The sequence below is a fragment of the Mixophyes fleayi genome, chromosome 4 (assembly GCF_038048845.1).
Source record: "Mixophyes fleayi isolate aMixFle1 chromosome 4, aMixFle1.hap1, whole genome shotgun sequence".
NCBI lineage: Eukaryota > Metazoa > Chordata > Amphibia > Anura > Limnodynastidae > Mixophyes > Mixophyes fleayi.
In genome coordinates this window covers 216,952,389-216,968,910 of record NC_134405.1, presented here as the reverse complement: position 1 = coordinate 216,968,910, position 16,522 = coordinate 216,952,389, and the positions used below count along the sequence as shown (strand labels likewise).

The window sequence follows — 16,522 nt, the reverse complement described above, 5'->3', positions numbered from 1 at the left end:
TATTTACTGTGCAGCTATTTACTTTGAATTTAATAAGCAAATTTGCTGCAGGCAAAAGTAGAAAATATTCGGCAGCATGCTTGGAGAGGTTTGGGGTAGCTTTCCCCCAGAAACGGAGATGGCACTTGTGGGCTGTACGTGGCCAGCTGATCACCAGACTGCTCTGAGCTAGAACTTTGGTCTGTGACGCATATTTCAGCTTATTTCTTGCTGTGTATATCATTTAGAAAACGGAGGTGGGTGGACAATTTTCATTTACATGCAGTTAACGCCATAGTTTGCATAACTGAAGCTGAATATATGAACAACGATTCACAACAGAATATGTCTAGGTGTCTTGATCACAGAATTTTATTCAATAAAAAAAATCAGAAACAAATACCAACATTTAGGTGGTTAACACTTCACAGGCAGCATCCTGAAGTCTAAACTCACCTATGATCAACAAACAAAATATCGGTATATGTTGCACCAATTAAATTACACCAAATATATTATACTTTTGAAGTTGATTTGAGAACAATAAATAAAATGCAGAGTCAAATTAGAATCACAATTGCAATACAAAAAAATATTAAATAAAAACACAATACTTATAACAATGTGCAGTCAAGTTTTTTTTTTTCTCTTCTAGGAATGAAAACATGCCAGTAAGTCCCAAAATAACATTTCCAGTTTGGCAATAATAAGCATTTAATTGCTCATTCACATAATTGTTAATTTAGCATACACTTACAAAATAATAAGGCCTGGGCAAACACAGTCTGAACAAAGTACCAGTTCTTTGGTAGCAAACAAGTTCAAAAACCTAGTACATTCATCTGAGAAATATGGCCTCTACTTACCTCTAGCCGCATATATAGTTCCCCCACACACATTTTAGATATATTATAGGCATATACATATAAGACCTTAGATAAGGGAATAGCATATATGAACAGAAAATAATATACGCATATTAACTCTTACATATTGTTGATATACACAGAGACAGAACCTAATGCTATGACCTAAATGTTATAATTATTTCTGAATTTAGCGTTAAAGTCCATTTATAAAAGCTACAAGACCACAATGGTCTACACAAACATAGTGCTGTTTTTAAATATAGTAGTACTAATTAAAGTAATATGCATTGCTTCATATGTCATATCTGAAAATGTAGAAACATCACGGAAATCAGATTATAGTTGCACAAATACAAGTACGTGAATCATGTTCTTAAACATGATATGTACAGACTCAAAAAATACACAAATAAGATAATAAATAGCATAATTATGTGCATATTTTATAATAGCAATAAAATATATTTAAAGGGAATATTCATATGCAATAAAAAAAATGTATCTGTAAAATACACACCAAACACCTTAATATTGTAAACATTATTAAGAATTGACTCCCTTCTACCATAATGCCACTTAAATTTGATGTCTACCCTCACATCTAGTGTCTCCTGGTGTGACACCTGAGACTTGGGAACCTGATATTAGTTGACTTGACTGCCTCAGTCCTAGCACTCTCAATAGTGAGAGTAATGATGTCACCCATTAGCAGGGGTGAAGTCTCTGGCTGTCAATTCTGCATAGCACTTGGAGGCCCTAGATGAATGAGGAGGCAACAGTTTCAAAATTATATTATTGTAACAAGTTTACAAATCTTTGTGTTTTGGCAGGTATATTACAAATAAACATTTTTTTTGAAGATGGGCAGTGTTATTACATTTTTTTACAATGGTTTCCAAATTCAGATATTAATTTACTGTACCGTCATATATTGTACATATGTGGCTTGTTTAACTATACTATTAAATGACATTATGCAGGATCTTTCCACTTTTGGAAATAAAGTTGCAGATCATGTATGACTAAACTAGACTGATTAATTAATTAATTAAAAATGATTTAACAATACATGTCTTATTATGTTTACACAAACATTCTTTAATGGTATGTGCAATTCAGATTTACAACCCTGTTTTGTTTGCCCAGGCCTGTCATACTTCCAACATGAGCATGTTTTCAGGAAATCCACTGAAACACTTTTATGGCAGAAGTTACCTCTTTCTCTCCCACATCCTCAATTTACCTTACCACCTTACCTTACAAAATTATACTCCTTCCATTACTTACATCCCTACACTTTCCATTTGCCATTTCAAACCCAATTCTGAACATTAGTGTTCCACGCATTCTACTTTTCTACTTGCCATGAGCCACTTCTATCAACATTATATAAACTGACTGATCCAAGGTCACATATCCTATGCTAACCCCATAAATATTCCACACATTTTATTTGCTGACAGTGAAAGTAAAGAAACTTGAGCTGTATGTTCTGCTGAGTATTTGCCAACAAAAATGGTTGTAATAGGTTCTTCATGTGAAATACATCTGGAATTGTGTCTCAGCTACCAATTAACCAAAGAGAGTGCCCCTTTCATTTTTAACTAATGGTTCTCAAATTATATTTGGCATGTATTTGTAAATGTGCTTTAAATCCCAAAGAAAACATGTAAAATGGGAACACCCATCAGATTGTTTGGGCACCTGACAGCTTTCACCACATTTATTAATTTGCTGGACTTTTTAAAGAACTCCATAAATTTTGAAAAGTATAAATGATAAGCAATATCGATAGCTACGGTATTTTAGCTTTTGTTGCTGTATTTTGACTACCACTGATAGGAAACCCATAATGGGTGAAATATCTAATACTGTCTGATTTCTTGTCTGCTAATACATTGATAATCATAACACTGGATATATATTTACCATTCCCGTCAATATATTGTCTATCTCTAGCTCCCGCTACTGCAAAGGGCATTTGAACTAAAGGGTAATTAAAAGGAGAAAACAGGTGAAGCAAATACTCATTGTCTTGAAGTTACTACAATATGGATATCTTAAAGTATTATTAAAATTATTGCTTTAAAAAAAGTATAGCAAGTTAAATAGTACAAGAATTGCATGTTTAGGGAAATGAAGATATGCAGTTTTATACTTTTTCACTTTGTTAACATTTATTTAAATATTGTCCAATTAAGTTTTATACACGATGTCCCCATCCAGTTACCCAAGATACTATTAAAGGGTTTGTACTACAAATAGGTCACTACAAACTATGAAAGGGAACTTCAAAAAAAGACTTTGGGTTAAGAAAAAGATACTGTTGTATAAAAAAAGTTATATAAAATAATCCTAATTTTATAAAGCCTAATAAAATGTAAACATCTTCCAAAGAGGCCGCCTACGTAGAAACTTGATTTGAATTGTTTTTTTTTCAGTTGAGCATAATTTTAAATGTATTGCTCCTATAGTGTAAAACTACTGTAATTTCAAAATCATCAACATACTTTATTAGAAAGGTGCTTCAAATCTGAAGAGGCAGCGGGAATATTTGTCCATGGTTTGGGTGTGTTATTGTGGTGTGTGCTTTTCCAGACTTATCACTGTCAGCAAAGTAACTTCCTGGCCATAAAAGTTTTGGATTTCTATGACTAATTGAGCTTGTTACAGATTTCTAAAGCATTTTTGTAAACCTGAGTGACGTCATCCATATCTGTAAGTAAAGAAAAACTGCTGTCAGCAAAGCGATTGCGGTAACGTTTCAGGTACTGTGGACGAGGACTTTTCTGAAGCCCCTCAAAATCCTTCACAAAAAGGATATTTTCAGCTGAAACACAACTACGTATCCTCTGTCTGTTTTGCCTGCCTGCTGTTAATTCAAGCAAATCAAAAGAGTCATTTGAGAGGACACTGTCATCACTAATTACACTAGATGGGCGACTGTAGCTTCTGGACAGCCCTTCACCAGGTCCCTGTTCCATTGATTCCAGTGATGCTTTGGCAGGATTGGCTGCTGAGGAGTCTGAGTTGCTGCTTGAATATTTACTGTTGTGCTTTAAGATGCCTTTCCCCCTGTACGAGAGGCTGTGAGACACTGTTCTCTTTGTCTCATTAACAACTTGACAAACATCGCTGCTCTCTGTTCCATCATCGTCTAATAGCTCCGAAGACTCGCTTCTCTCTGGTGAAGAATAGTAGCCAGACTCCCTCTGCTGAGTCTTTTTTAAAATGCCTTTTTTTGGCATAGGTGTAGACTGCTTTGAACTATATATTACTGGTTTGTCAAGCTCCCTTTTATTGTTAAAACAGTCATTAGTGAGCAATTTTTCACTTTCAATTTTGTATGTAGGAGACAGTACAGGACTGATAACCCCCTCAATATAACCGGCACTGTGGCACCGATGCTCACTATTGCTCCTCTTCTTCAAAATGCTTTTAGGTCTTTTTGATATTGTTGTTTCTTCAGATCCATCTGGTAAAGAATGTGTGATGTCATTGCCCTTCTTTGATTTCTTCAAAGATCTCTGCCGCTCAAGTGATACTTCAGACAGCTTTGAAAGGCACTTGCTTTTGCTTTCAGATTCCATCTGCCGACTGGTGGAGCGATGATGCCAATCAATGAACCTGGCAAGCAATGGCGATTCTGAGTCCTTCAAGACATCACAGTCACATACACTACTTTTGTAGCTCCAATTAACCCACCAATGGTTTGCGATATCCTCAATGGTTGCTCGACGCTCAGGGTTAACCATCAACATCCATCTGATTAGTCCACGAGCATCTTAAAATATGACATTTAAAACAAAATATAAATATCTATTTTAATGAACTTGTTTAATTTTAAAGCAGACATGGCACAAAACAATTTTTTCATATACATATAACAGTAGCAGCACTGGTATCAGTGGCTGTATTGTATACTGGACAATTGGAAGCTATATAATATGCTGGACAATTGGGGCTTTTATTTTTATTTGCTTGCCACAATGTGACGTAAGCTGGAAGGGGCATAGAAACAGCCCTAATTGTTCACACAGATCTGCATGGTGTCAGTTTGTCTAAAACTGCCAGTTTAATGTCTTGCCCTGGAAGACAGTTTGTCTAAAACTGCCCTGTACTTTATGGTCTGTCAAGTATATGCTTCAATACTAACTGATAATGTCAATGCACAGATATCCTTCATGTGATTACCTGATGGCTGCGTTGGTTCTCGATATTCTCCACTACTTATTTGCCTAATTAGATTTTTATGATCAAACCCATCAAATGGCATGGTTCCGTAAACAAGAGTATACAGGAGTACACCAAGTGCCCAGCTGTCAACCTGTAATTCAAAATAATATATTTCAGGAATATGAAGTAATAGCACAGTGAGAACTGCATTGTTCCCTCAAAGTGGAACGTAGACCACTGAATTCCTCAACTTTTAACTAAATTGTATCTACTGTCTTTCCCGTAGTACTCCCATCCCACTATTCCCCTTTTATTTTCATCCTCCACCCCCTTCCCCCAAATCCTATTTTTCTCAAGGTACTAGTTATTCAATTTGTTTTATATATATTTCAAAGGAAACATTGACCTTGTATATGATATTTCCTTACTTACTGTACTGATTGTACTTAATACTTTCAAAATATGTTTTTTAAATGCATTGTAGCTTATACAGTGCAAGAACTTTAAGTTGCAATCCTGAACTGTTTTATGCCATATAATGAATGTTGCATAGTTTATAAGGTATTACATGATAGACGTTTTGCTATCGCATTTTAATATATGTTACAAAACAGGTAATAGACATAGTTCACACCCTCTGTAATGTAACCCATTTGGATGTTTAGTCAGTAGACCCAAGCTATTTTTTAGAATGTCATGATTTCTCAGACAGAAAAAATTTGGCATTAGGATGCTGTCATGACCTTGTTCATTACACTATAACTTTCATTGGTAAATAGATGAAAACCGGATCTCTCCATTGTATTGCCTCAATAGAAAACAAATAATATCCACATTCAAATTCAACTTGAATGAAGCTCCAAGCATTTTGTACCTAGTTGTAAACTGCATGGAAATTCCTGTCCTAAGAAAAAAGACTTTTACACTATATACCTGTTTAATGTTTTTTTTTTAAAGTTTTTTCTTTCCTTTACATGCATTTAAATAAAAACGTCATACCTCGTTCCCCGCAAAAATATATATGGCACGTTGTCATCTAAAATACTCTAGTACAATTGAATATATATGCTAGTCCTGGTTTTCTGTTATCCCTCCATGATGTTTATGTGTAAACTTTGCAGTTGTGTTTTCCTGCCTCTTTATTTCTGCCACTAGTCCCCCTAGTCCTGTTCCCAATGATGGAAGACCTTCCCCTGTCACTTGCTAATATAGTTAAAAGATTAGCACTGGGGTGGGGGGATATTGGGAGGTAAGCTCAGCACCAACCCCGCCATGAAACCACAGAGCACATGACTTGGCCGACTGCACTTGGTCACCGTTGGGAGGTATACAATGGCCCCAAATAATAGCAGGCTTATATTGAACCTATGTAAAGTCTTACAATCTATTAACGTTACACAAATGCATCGATTTTTTTTTTTCAATTTCATTAAAATGGATGGGATCTTATGTTATTGGATTCGAATTTGCATCACCTATGCTTCATCAATAAAACATGCATCAAAAGAAAATTCATTTGCATTTATTCCTTACCTCGGGACCACGATAAGGCCTTCCATTCACAATTTCTGGGGATGCATAAAGTGGACTGCCACAAAACGTCTGCAGAAACTTGTCTTTATGGTAAAGATTTGACAGGCCAAAATCAGCAATCTGCAGGGAAAAAAATAAAAGATGCATGAAATAATTCAAGCAGCAAATAGTAACTTCTACAGTGGTAACATCTTAAGACACAAGCTGCATCAATCAAGCTCTTGGTTCCATAGCTGTGCTTGTTTCCAAGTAACTATGGCTTTTAGTTCAGGAGGTTTAAAACTAGGGCATGTTAATATATGTTAGTGTTGACTATCAATGATCTCCAGTTTAAATGTCTGAGCACCAAATCGTCTTCAACTTTATTACTTTTTGTCAGTCTATTTTGGCCACATTTACATCATATTTAAGGTAACTGCATCATTTTTGTAGATATGTTGGATATTACCATGAATACTAAAGGACACTAGTATCACACAGGGAAGTGAACAGTAGTAATCACATTGATAATAACCTTGTTGTTTCCTGCTGTAAATACAGTGGTAATAGTTGTTCATTGTGTGAGAGCTGTAAGTTAATGCAGCAAAGAGGGATAGGAAAAAATATGAATGATCTTCATTAAAATATGAATTAAGTTCATTAATTGACCTCAAGGGCTCAATATGTGGACAGCCAATCAGAGTGATTTTGCCACGCTCCAGCCAATCAGAGGCAGTTTGACTATTCGCCTACTGGCCCCTTTCATTCATTTACACCACAACTCCACTAAGAAAATGTACACAATCAGGTTTTTTTCCTGGATTACTTCAGGACAGAAAGAAGATTCTATATGGAATCAGGAGAATAATAAAGTGCGGAACAAGAGATTTTGGTGAGTATTTATTTCAAATAATATATTACAACATGTGTGTATTTTTTTTTTTAAGTATGTTTGGCGAAACACATGTTGCATTACCTCCTAGCGGCTGCCAGAGCATGCTGACGATTGTAGTTCTACACGCTCCGATATACTCTGACAGCCATGGGCATGCTGTGGATGTAGCTCTACTAAATAGTTGCATAATTACAAAAACTGCCAATTTTTCCACAAAACAAACTTAACTGTAATGCAAACATGTAGTTTTCAGTTTGATTCCAGGCAGTTGTAAAAACTAGAAGTTCTATTGCACTCTCTTGAACTTGAAAACATAGTGCATAACATCAGAAAAACAAAGCAATAATCACAATTATCAAGTTTTAAAGTAATGTAGAAAAAGAGGCATTTTTGGCCTGCCCTGAACCCTTATTCTCAGACGCTCAGATTGCCTTTAATTGGCCTGGATTCCTCTTTGTTATCAATTCTCCTTGGCTGGTTTGCAGGAAGTTGCTCTTAAGCCTTTAGACGTGTGCCCTGCCAGTCAAGGAGAAAATAATGAAACGCTTACCCTGCTAATGAATCTATACTGGACCGTGACCTTTGCTAAGGTTCTTAATAGTGCAAGCGTTTTGCCTAAAATTGCAGACTATGCTTTCCTTCATGAAAGAAAAGCTTCTTAATGACATGGAATGTAGGAAACATGAATTGCAAAGCGTAATATTAGATATTTCATGAAGAGCAGTTTCAACAGCCATATTTTCATTATGGCTATTCAGGAAAAAAGTATTTACATTAAAGTACACTCCCATCCTCACAGACTGATGCTTATCGGCTTTTCCCATTAAACTTGTCAGACTTCTCCAAACAAGATTAATAGGATTTCTGATTACTTCATGGTCTTGGCACTTAAAAAGCAGCATTCTAGCTGTTTAAAAGGAGGGGGGAAATAGAATAATTATTTGAAGAATTACTATATTTGCTTTCCGCTTTCTGTAAAATAAAGCACAATTGTAATAATATAATTGTGTTATATATTGATAACCAGTAACAGGGTAGCTACCAAACATTGTAGCTAAGGGCACATTAATGGCTCTTTTAATGCCAGATATGGATGCTGAGGGAAAAGGCATGTCGTTTTTTCATATCCACATCTATGCTACGTCATATTTGCCAACTTTGACAAGTTGGCCTCTGGGAGAAGTGGGAGAGGACGGGGCTCAGTGAATCCCCTAAATGGTCATCACAATTTATAGCCTATTACAGCAGGGGCCGGGGCCACAATGAAACGTGAATCACGTCCTAAGCCCCACCCCCTCCACTTAACTAATGAAGTGGCCAGGAACCGGGAGGTTGCCCTGCTCTCCCGGGAGTCTGGGAGGACTCCCAGAAATTCGGGAGTTTCCCAGACATTCTGGGAGAGTTGGCAACCATGTGCTAAGTACTGTGAAGAAGGTTGCATGTTTTCCTATAGCGATCATAGCGTGGCGACATCAATAATGGAGTCTTTACTCCATCTACTGGGAATCAAAATGTTGAAAATATTTTTACTGTTGTATAAAAGTGTACTGATGACTAGCAGGTTTTACTGACAAACTATGCTGTTTCAAAACTTTTCCAAAACTGACAGCAGACGCAGTATTTACAGCAATATGGGCATGAGAAATCTTAAATAAAATGTTTACAAAATTACAAGTCACTCTTGCAGAACTTCTGTGTGTATTATTGTAGCGGGAGTGATTTTTACTGACCACTACAGTTTTCTTACTGACAGGTATAAATTAGACCTGCTTCACTCACAGTAACACTGATTTGCATTGGTCATAATACTTACTTTACAGAAAACTACTATGGTAGCACAAATTGTGAAGGTATGGCTAAGAAGTATTATACTATATGTAATAAAGTTTGAAATCTCATTCTGAATTTTTTTTTATTTTGTTGCGCTGTTTTATTAAGACAGATTATTATTTAGAAATCAAGCGCCATTTCCCGGATGCACTTATAATATGTGTATTTTTAAGTTTGTCAGAGACACAAGCCACATAGTTACACCTCATTTATTGTTTCCTAAAATTGTTATAGCTAGTGATAACTTGTGTAAAATAGAATCAAAGAGTAACTTTGCCATCTAAAAAACAAATAATCTGTTTGTGGAACGGTTGGGAATACAGCCTTGAGCAACTTTTATAGGACACAAAAGTATATATTACCAATAGATTTAACACATGATTAAATAATATACTTATTATTTACTTTATACTATACTTTTGTGAAGTAAAAAATTCATATATTTGAATGTGAATTCAAAATGATGTGAAAAGTATATATTCTAAATATAATACATAATACTATAAATGTATTATAATATGTGACAACTGTGTGAATTCAAACTAATTACATCCTCCAAAGATCTTTATCATAGTTGCCCTTAACTTGTTTGGATGGCAATAAAATAACCTTTTGTAATTGCTTAATGCCCCATTACTATTTTTTTTACCTTTTTGGTGTGATCTAATGTTTACGTAAGCAAAACAGGGGACTAGTTTATTTCCCTCTCTGCGTCTATTTAGAGTTCAGGAAAATATTTAAGCTATTTAAAAATTGCGATTAGGATTGACTATTACAAAGTGCTCACGCATGTTTACCTCTACTTGGAAATACAAGGTGCAGATGTTTTTGTACTTTGTCACAGTCACAGTGCTTGACTCGAACTTTGAGCAATTCTTGTATTATTTACAATTTAAACAACATTGGCGTACACACAGTCATACAGAGTACAGGCTACTGCACCACATCTCTTCTACATTACCCTTCCTATTTACAAAGATGCGGTTTCATGCAAAGATTCTGTTCAGCAAATAAAAAGACAATTGTCCTTTTGTGCAGGTTTAGTAATAAAAGTGCTCAGTCTGGAGACAGATTTTATAAGGAGGTTGTATTTTCTTTGGCTGAATTTTGGGCACAGTTTGGAGCTAATATAACCAAATGTCAGTTTATTTCATAAATAATAAATTTGTTTGAACTTTTTTGGTATAATAAATATTAAACAATGGAATGCGATTGATTAGAATGTAGTGCTATGGTCTGTTTAGGTCACAGGAGAATAAACAAATCACAGATAATGTATACATCTCCAATTAATAAAAAGCAAATATACAAATTGCGCTCAAAGACAGGCTAAACGACACAATTGCAGCAGCACTGGGACCAAGGTATCCCTCCTTGTACAAATGATTAAACATAATAAAAAAAGTCCCATTTACTGAATACTGATGACATGAGCAATGAATTTGATAAAATGATGGGAAATCACATAAAGATAACAATGAAAAAATGATCTATAATGATCTGCATAAGTGAAAATTGTTGTTGGTACCATATAAAGAGAGCAACAATTGGGCGAAAATTTAATGAAATAAGGTTGAACCAGCCAAAAAAGTACTGTGGAAGATAACTATACATTACTTATTTATAGAATTTTGAGAATGGGATGAGATTGGGGTGAGGTAAGAGATGATATATGCTTGGTACATGCAAGTTACACAAGTGGTATGGGAGCTATTTGTGTACTTGGCTACTGGCATGGGGGTGAGAGTTTTAATTTCATATTGGTGCCAGCAGAAAATTCTTTGTTTGTCAGTGATACATTGGTATAATCTAATTCTTGCTGTTGTGGGATTTTTGTAGGCGTAATGACTGACTGGTGCTAGGTACAATCTGGAAACAAATGTATAATTGATGAGCAAAGACGGAATAACAGGAATAAATAAGTGGGGTTAGGACTCATTTATGTGTACTTGTGATCACCAGGACCTACATTATTAAGTACACAGCATTTGTAACACAGGTCTACTTTACTCAATGAGTACCCCATTAGCGACCTCAACATATATGTACCAGTCACTGATTGAGTGCCTAACCAAGCTTTGTTCCATTTGCCTAGGTGAACATCTCTGTTCTGTTCATGCTCTTCTTTGTAGGTTCATATCATAGACCCTATCCAGTCTCTGTCAATGCTGGACTCACATTCACTAATTATACAGCCTTGTTTATTGTTCATTTGTTGTGTTCTCTATTGTCATCTCCTCCATCTCACTGAGCCCATGTTTTATTAGGGTCTAAAGGGGTTATACAATATTTATTGCTTTGGTCTATGGCTTGGGTCATGAATGACCTCAGTAACAGAGGCAAGGACAATATATATGGCCTTTAGTGCTACCTTACGACACATCCCAATATAAAGAGGAAGTCAATTATGATTGTATTTCCATTGGGCCCCTCCTCATTCCCCCGTTATCAGTATACCAACCCCCTTTTTAACAAGGGGGACCAGGTGAGACGGGTGGGAATTTTCTTTTAAAGATGACGATTCTCTAAGTTTCATTGCATAGAAAAAGTCATTTTTTAGGGGTATGTTGTTGAGCTCCCAGAATGGTGGTGACGTTTATTAGCTTTATTAGCGTCTTTGGCAGATTAGTCTAGGAAAAAATAAATTCCTTGACCTTGGATTAATCTAGGCAATGGTCAACATTGTGAAGCCACAACACTAGCAATATTTGTCCAGGTTTAAAATACCAATACCGATAGCTAGAAACCAGTTTTAAAATCCTCTAGAATTACACAGTACGTAGTTATTATAAATCTGCCTAGGCTTAAGCCCAACACTAACCCGCCCCTCTTGCGATTGCTCCTCTCCGACTCCCCATTGTGCCTCCTGTCTGTTCGCCCTCCCATTAGAATGTAATCTCTTATGAGCAGGGTCCTCATCCCTCCTGTCTCTCTACCTATTCTTCTCTTCCAACTCCACTGTCCAAGCTAAGTTTGGAGCTTTTGAAGTACTGGTATTTTTTGTTTATTGTTCTTTACTGTTAGCCTGTATGGTCTACTGTCTGTTATCTGTATGGCGCTGCGGAAATCTTAATAATAATAATAATAATAATAATAATAATAACTGTCCCTAACACAGGACAAGCCAAGAATCCTATCACTAATACCATCTAAAATCCCCTTCCTTAGCCTCACAAACACCCGTGCTTTCCATAGAGACATCTGTACTAAAGCACATAACTTCTTACCATGACTGGACTACATATTATAAAACTGTCATGTATATCCACATATTAGAATGCATGATTGCACATTGCAAATCCAGGGCCACTGTGATATCACTAGGGGAAGGGTCTTTGAGATTTCAGTGGTAGCCTCATATGTCCATTTAAAAATATGTGTAACATGTTTAAAATGTAGTGAGTTTTGCAACTAAAACATGTGCAATATAGTGTAACTTCCTTAAAGAAAGGCAACTTTTAATAAAATACGCGCAAGAAATGATCCAGTGACAATATAACCCAGTGATAGGCAATCTGAAGCACTTCGGGGGTCTCATGTTGCGGTCCATTACCCTTAATCTCAGTAAAAAGTTAAAATACATTTGATCAAAGGTCGAGACACTTACATGTAATAACATATCAGCAGGCATTTTAAAAAAGAGAAATACACTATAAAAATCAAATCTGACAATAAAACATGAAGTCCCACCTGTTGCCCATCACTGATATAAACTGGTTGTTTTAAAAAATAATTCCAATGTACTGTTTTCACTGATTCTATCCAAAAATCTCCCTGTAATTTTACCATTAATAGAAAGTGTGTAAACTTCTTGCCTCTATTAATCCACTTGAGAGAAGAGAAAAGTGGAAAAACCGGACATAGTAAGCCTTTGTCTGTTTAAAAGGATATTAATCTCAAAAAATGTTTCCTTACTGTATTTGTCAGGAAATTAGTGTAAACATAATGTATACCGTATATACTCGAGTATAAGCCGAGTTTTTCAGCACATTTTTTGTGCTGAAAAAGCCCCCCCTCGGCTTATACTCGAGTGATGCTCCAGGACCACACTTTTTTACTCTACATCCCCGAGTTTCACATATCGCGCATGCGTGGCCAGCAGCGCTCATCGGAAGCAGTCAGCAGGGAGGTCACACTACGCCCGGCGTCCAACCACGCAGCCTGACCAGAACACCAGCGCCCGCCTGACCCCATCATCAGCAGTCGTCCACAGGCAGACCGCACGCAGCCTCTACGGGACCCTACACAGCATCCAAGGCATCCCGCATGATGGTAGCTTTAACGCATTTACCACCATCTAAAGGTAATTGTACAATATCACCACATCTGCAAGTCCGGAAGTCACTACCTTTTGAACATTATTCCACTTTGAACACTATTCCACTGTGCACATACCTCGCAGACACAAGTGCTGCAGATCCATCTGTTTATCGGCACATCCAATTACTATTTCAGTAGCAGTATTACTTTTTTGTTTTCACATACTGTTTTACTGTATACCACTGCATTTATCCAGTGTATTATCTATTTTCTTGCCCATCACCTTAACCCCCAATCCCGCTGCTTCTAATGAATGTGCTTCCACTGTAGTGGAAGCATGGGGTCTCAGCTGAATGTATAAAAGTAAAGTAAAGTAAAAAAAATTAACAGTAGCTGCTGCATTTCCCACCCTAGGCTTATACTCGAGTCAATAAGTTTTCCCAGTTTTTTGTGGTAAAATTAGGTGCCTCGGCTTATAATCGGGTCGACTTATACTCGAGTATATACGGTATATTTAATTTCACATTTATTATTTTTATTATACGGTATTTACACAAGGGTTGGGCAACCAAGTTGAAACTGTGGTGAATTTAAAATGTGACTATGAAGATAGTCTAAGAGAGTCAGTATGTCTGAAAAGATAAGTTTCCAGTGACCTCTTAAAGGTTGAAATAGTTGGTGTCAATCCTAAGGATGTCATGTGATGTAATACATTCCAGTAAAGATGGGATTGTGTATCAGTGGCAGTGGCGGAACTGAGATAATGAGGCCCACTGCAGATGCAGAGGGTCGGGGGCCCCAGTTCCCTCATCCCCACCTACCTCCACCGGGCCAGCTCCATCTCTGATGAGTGGGTAGTAAAAGAGGTAGTGAGCAACAAACAGGTCTTGGGATAAGCAAAGTACTAGAACAAGAGAACATGCACTGAAACTGGAGGGAAGTAGGTCCAGAAGAAATTTGAGGAAATACTACTTCACATAAAGGGTAGTGGATAAGTGGAATAGCCTCCCATCAGAGGTGGTAGAGGCTAATAAATTAGAGCAATTTAAACATGTTTGGGATAGACATGTAAGGATATCCTTACAAAAGAATAAATGATCAGATAGGGTTTAAGGTTACGATATGTTCAAAAATGGTCAGACTAGATGGGCCAAGCAGTTTTTATCTGCCATCAAATTCTATGTTTCTATGAAGTGCACAGATGGCAGACCATTTTCAAATGAGGTTGGATATACTGGATAGGGTGGAATTTTAGTTAGCTTAAGTTACTTTGAATTTTATCCTTAGCGGTAGTGGGAGTGAGATTAGCAGAGATGGGCAGTTGGAATGGGTGGGATGAATAAGCATGGCAGTGAAATTTATACTATAATATAATATTCATATAAATAAACATGAATAGATATATAGCTAATTGACTGATGTGGGGACAATGCATGGAGAGGAAGGACTTTAAGACAGTGGCAGGATTTGGTCAATGAGTGGATGTAGACACATTTAGATACCATCTTTTCTTTGGACAGAAAATGCTCAGAGATGTAACTATGATCCTTTTCATACCTGACCCCTCTCTCCCCACCTGTGCAGCTTCATGCAGCCTCATCCACCCCACTAAGTGTCACTCATTAGATAAGGTGAACAGAAAAAATAGTGATTGGGACAAGGAAAATGGTCATAGTAAGCAGCCTGCATTAGTACTCAATAACCAAGCAGACTGTAACTTACAATGCTTGGTGCTCAGCACCAATCATATGTGCATAGATTGTAGTATCTTCTAGAAAGCAGTCTGCTCAATCACTGGAAGATTTCTATGCTTGGTGACAAGTGCCACTCACAGTATACATAGATCACATTACGCTCCAGTTTAAGCACTGCAACCCAAAAATAATACCCCACTCTGTGAAGTTTTTGTCCTGTTCTTTTAACTGGCTGCTTGCAACACATCTTCAAATCTTGAGTTAACTGATCTGCAGTTGCTCACACGTTGTGCACTGTACTTGGATTTAATGGCAGGATATTGTAATCTAGGAGTATGTGCTTAACACTGTTACCCTTTGTTGATGATGTTTTTTACTCTGAGTTTCATGCCTTCATCACCTTAGACATTGTTGTTCATGAAACAACAGCAAGTTGAGCTGTCTTTGTCACTGCTCCTGCCAAATCATCCCTTATTCAAAGTCTCTGAGATGTCCTCCTGCAGCTATGCTAAAGATTTCATAGGTAAACCGAGGGGGGGTTTCCTAGTGCCTGGAAACTCCCCTGCAAGCCTGTGGCACTGTATAATTGAGGTGGCTGGACCCTGCCCCCGCCTCACACGGCTCTGCTTGAAAAAGGAGAGTTGAGTGCACCTAACACTAGCATTGCCCATGTATATTATGGGGATAGGAAGAGTTGGAGAGCAGCCAAGCACTGTCTAAAATTATAGCTACGCCCCTAAGCATGCTGGTCACACCCACTGGTGGCGTGGTGTGGAAACCCCCCTCTACAAATCCTGTGTTTGCCCCTGTATTTTTATCAGCAACCAGGGCAGTCAGCACTCTGATACATAACCCTGATGATGCTAGAATGTTATTAGATAAATAAAAGCATGAAACACGCCGGTGAGAAGGCCCTTGCTTTCCATATGTCCCTCACCCAGCCAGGAGTTTCCACTGTTATAGGAAATTAGATGTCTTCTATATTACATTTTATGTAAATAAGTACAAGTGCTAATTAAGACTTCTTGATTGTTTAAGATGGATGTAATCAAAGGATAGTAAACATATGTTACAGTTTATGAGACTATGTGCTTTGAATAATCATATCTGCCTGCAAGTTAATGCTGTATAGATTAATGCTACATGCACAGATGTATGTATTGGAATGCCTCATACGTCTTCATCGTTCCCATAGAAATATATGAGGAAGTTAATGATAAAAAATAGATCAAGAGGTAACAAGGAAACTAAAGCAAGATAAACACTGTTACCAGATCTTGTGTGTACTTACTCATATGCCACAATGT

The 16,522-nt window shown here is 37.0% G+C and overlaps 1 protein-coding gene across 1 annotated transcript in view; it reads right to left on the bottom strand.

The window, feature by feature from the left end:
• Nucleotides 1-323: 323 nt before the first annotated feature.
• The window catches only part of NUAK1 (NUAK family kinase 1), a 73,606-nt gene continuing 57,407 nt past the window's right edge, over nt 324-16,522 (bottom strand). Inside the window, exons 5-7 of the mRNA XM_075209340.1 lie at nt 6,558-6,677; nt 5,043-5,175; nt 324-4,632 (exon numbers count right to left, since the gene is read on the bottom strand). Of these exons, the coding sequence (XP_075065441.1) occupies nt 3,503-4,632; nt 5,043-5,175; nt 6,558-6,677 (1,383 nt within the window). The 3' untranslated portion in view covers nt 324-3,502. The remainder of the gene's footprint in view (nt 4,633-5,042; nt 5,176-6,557; nt 6,678-16,522) is intronic.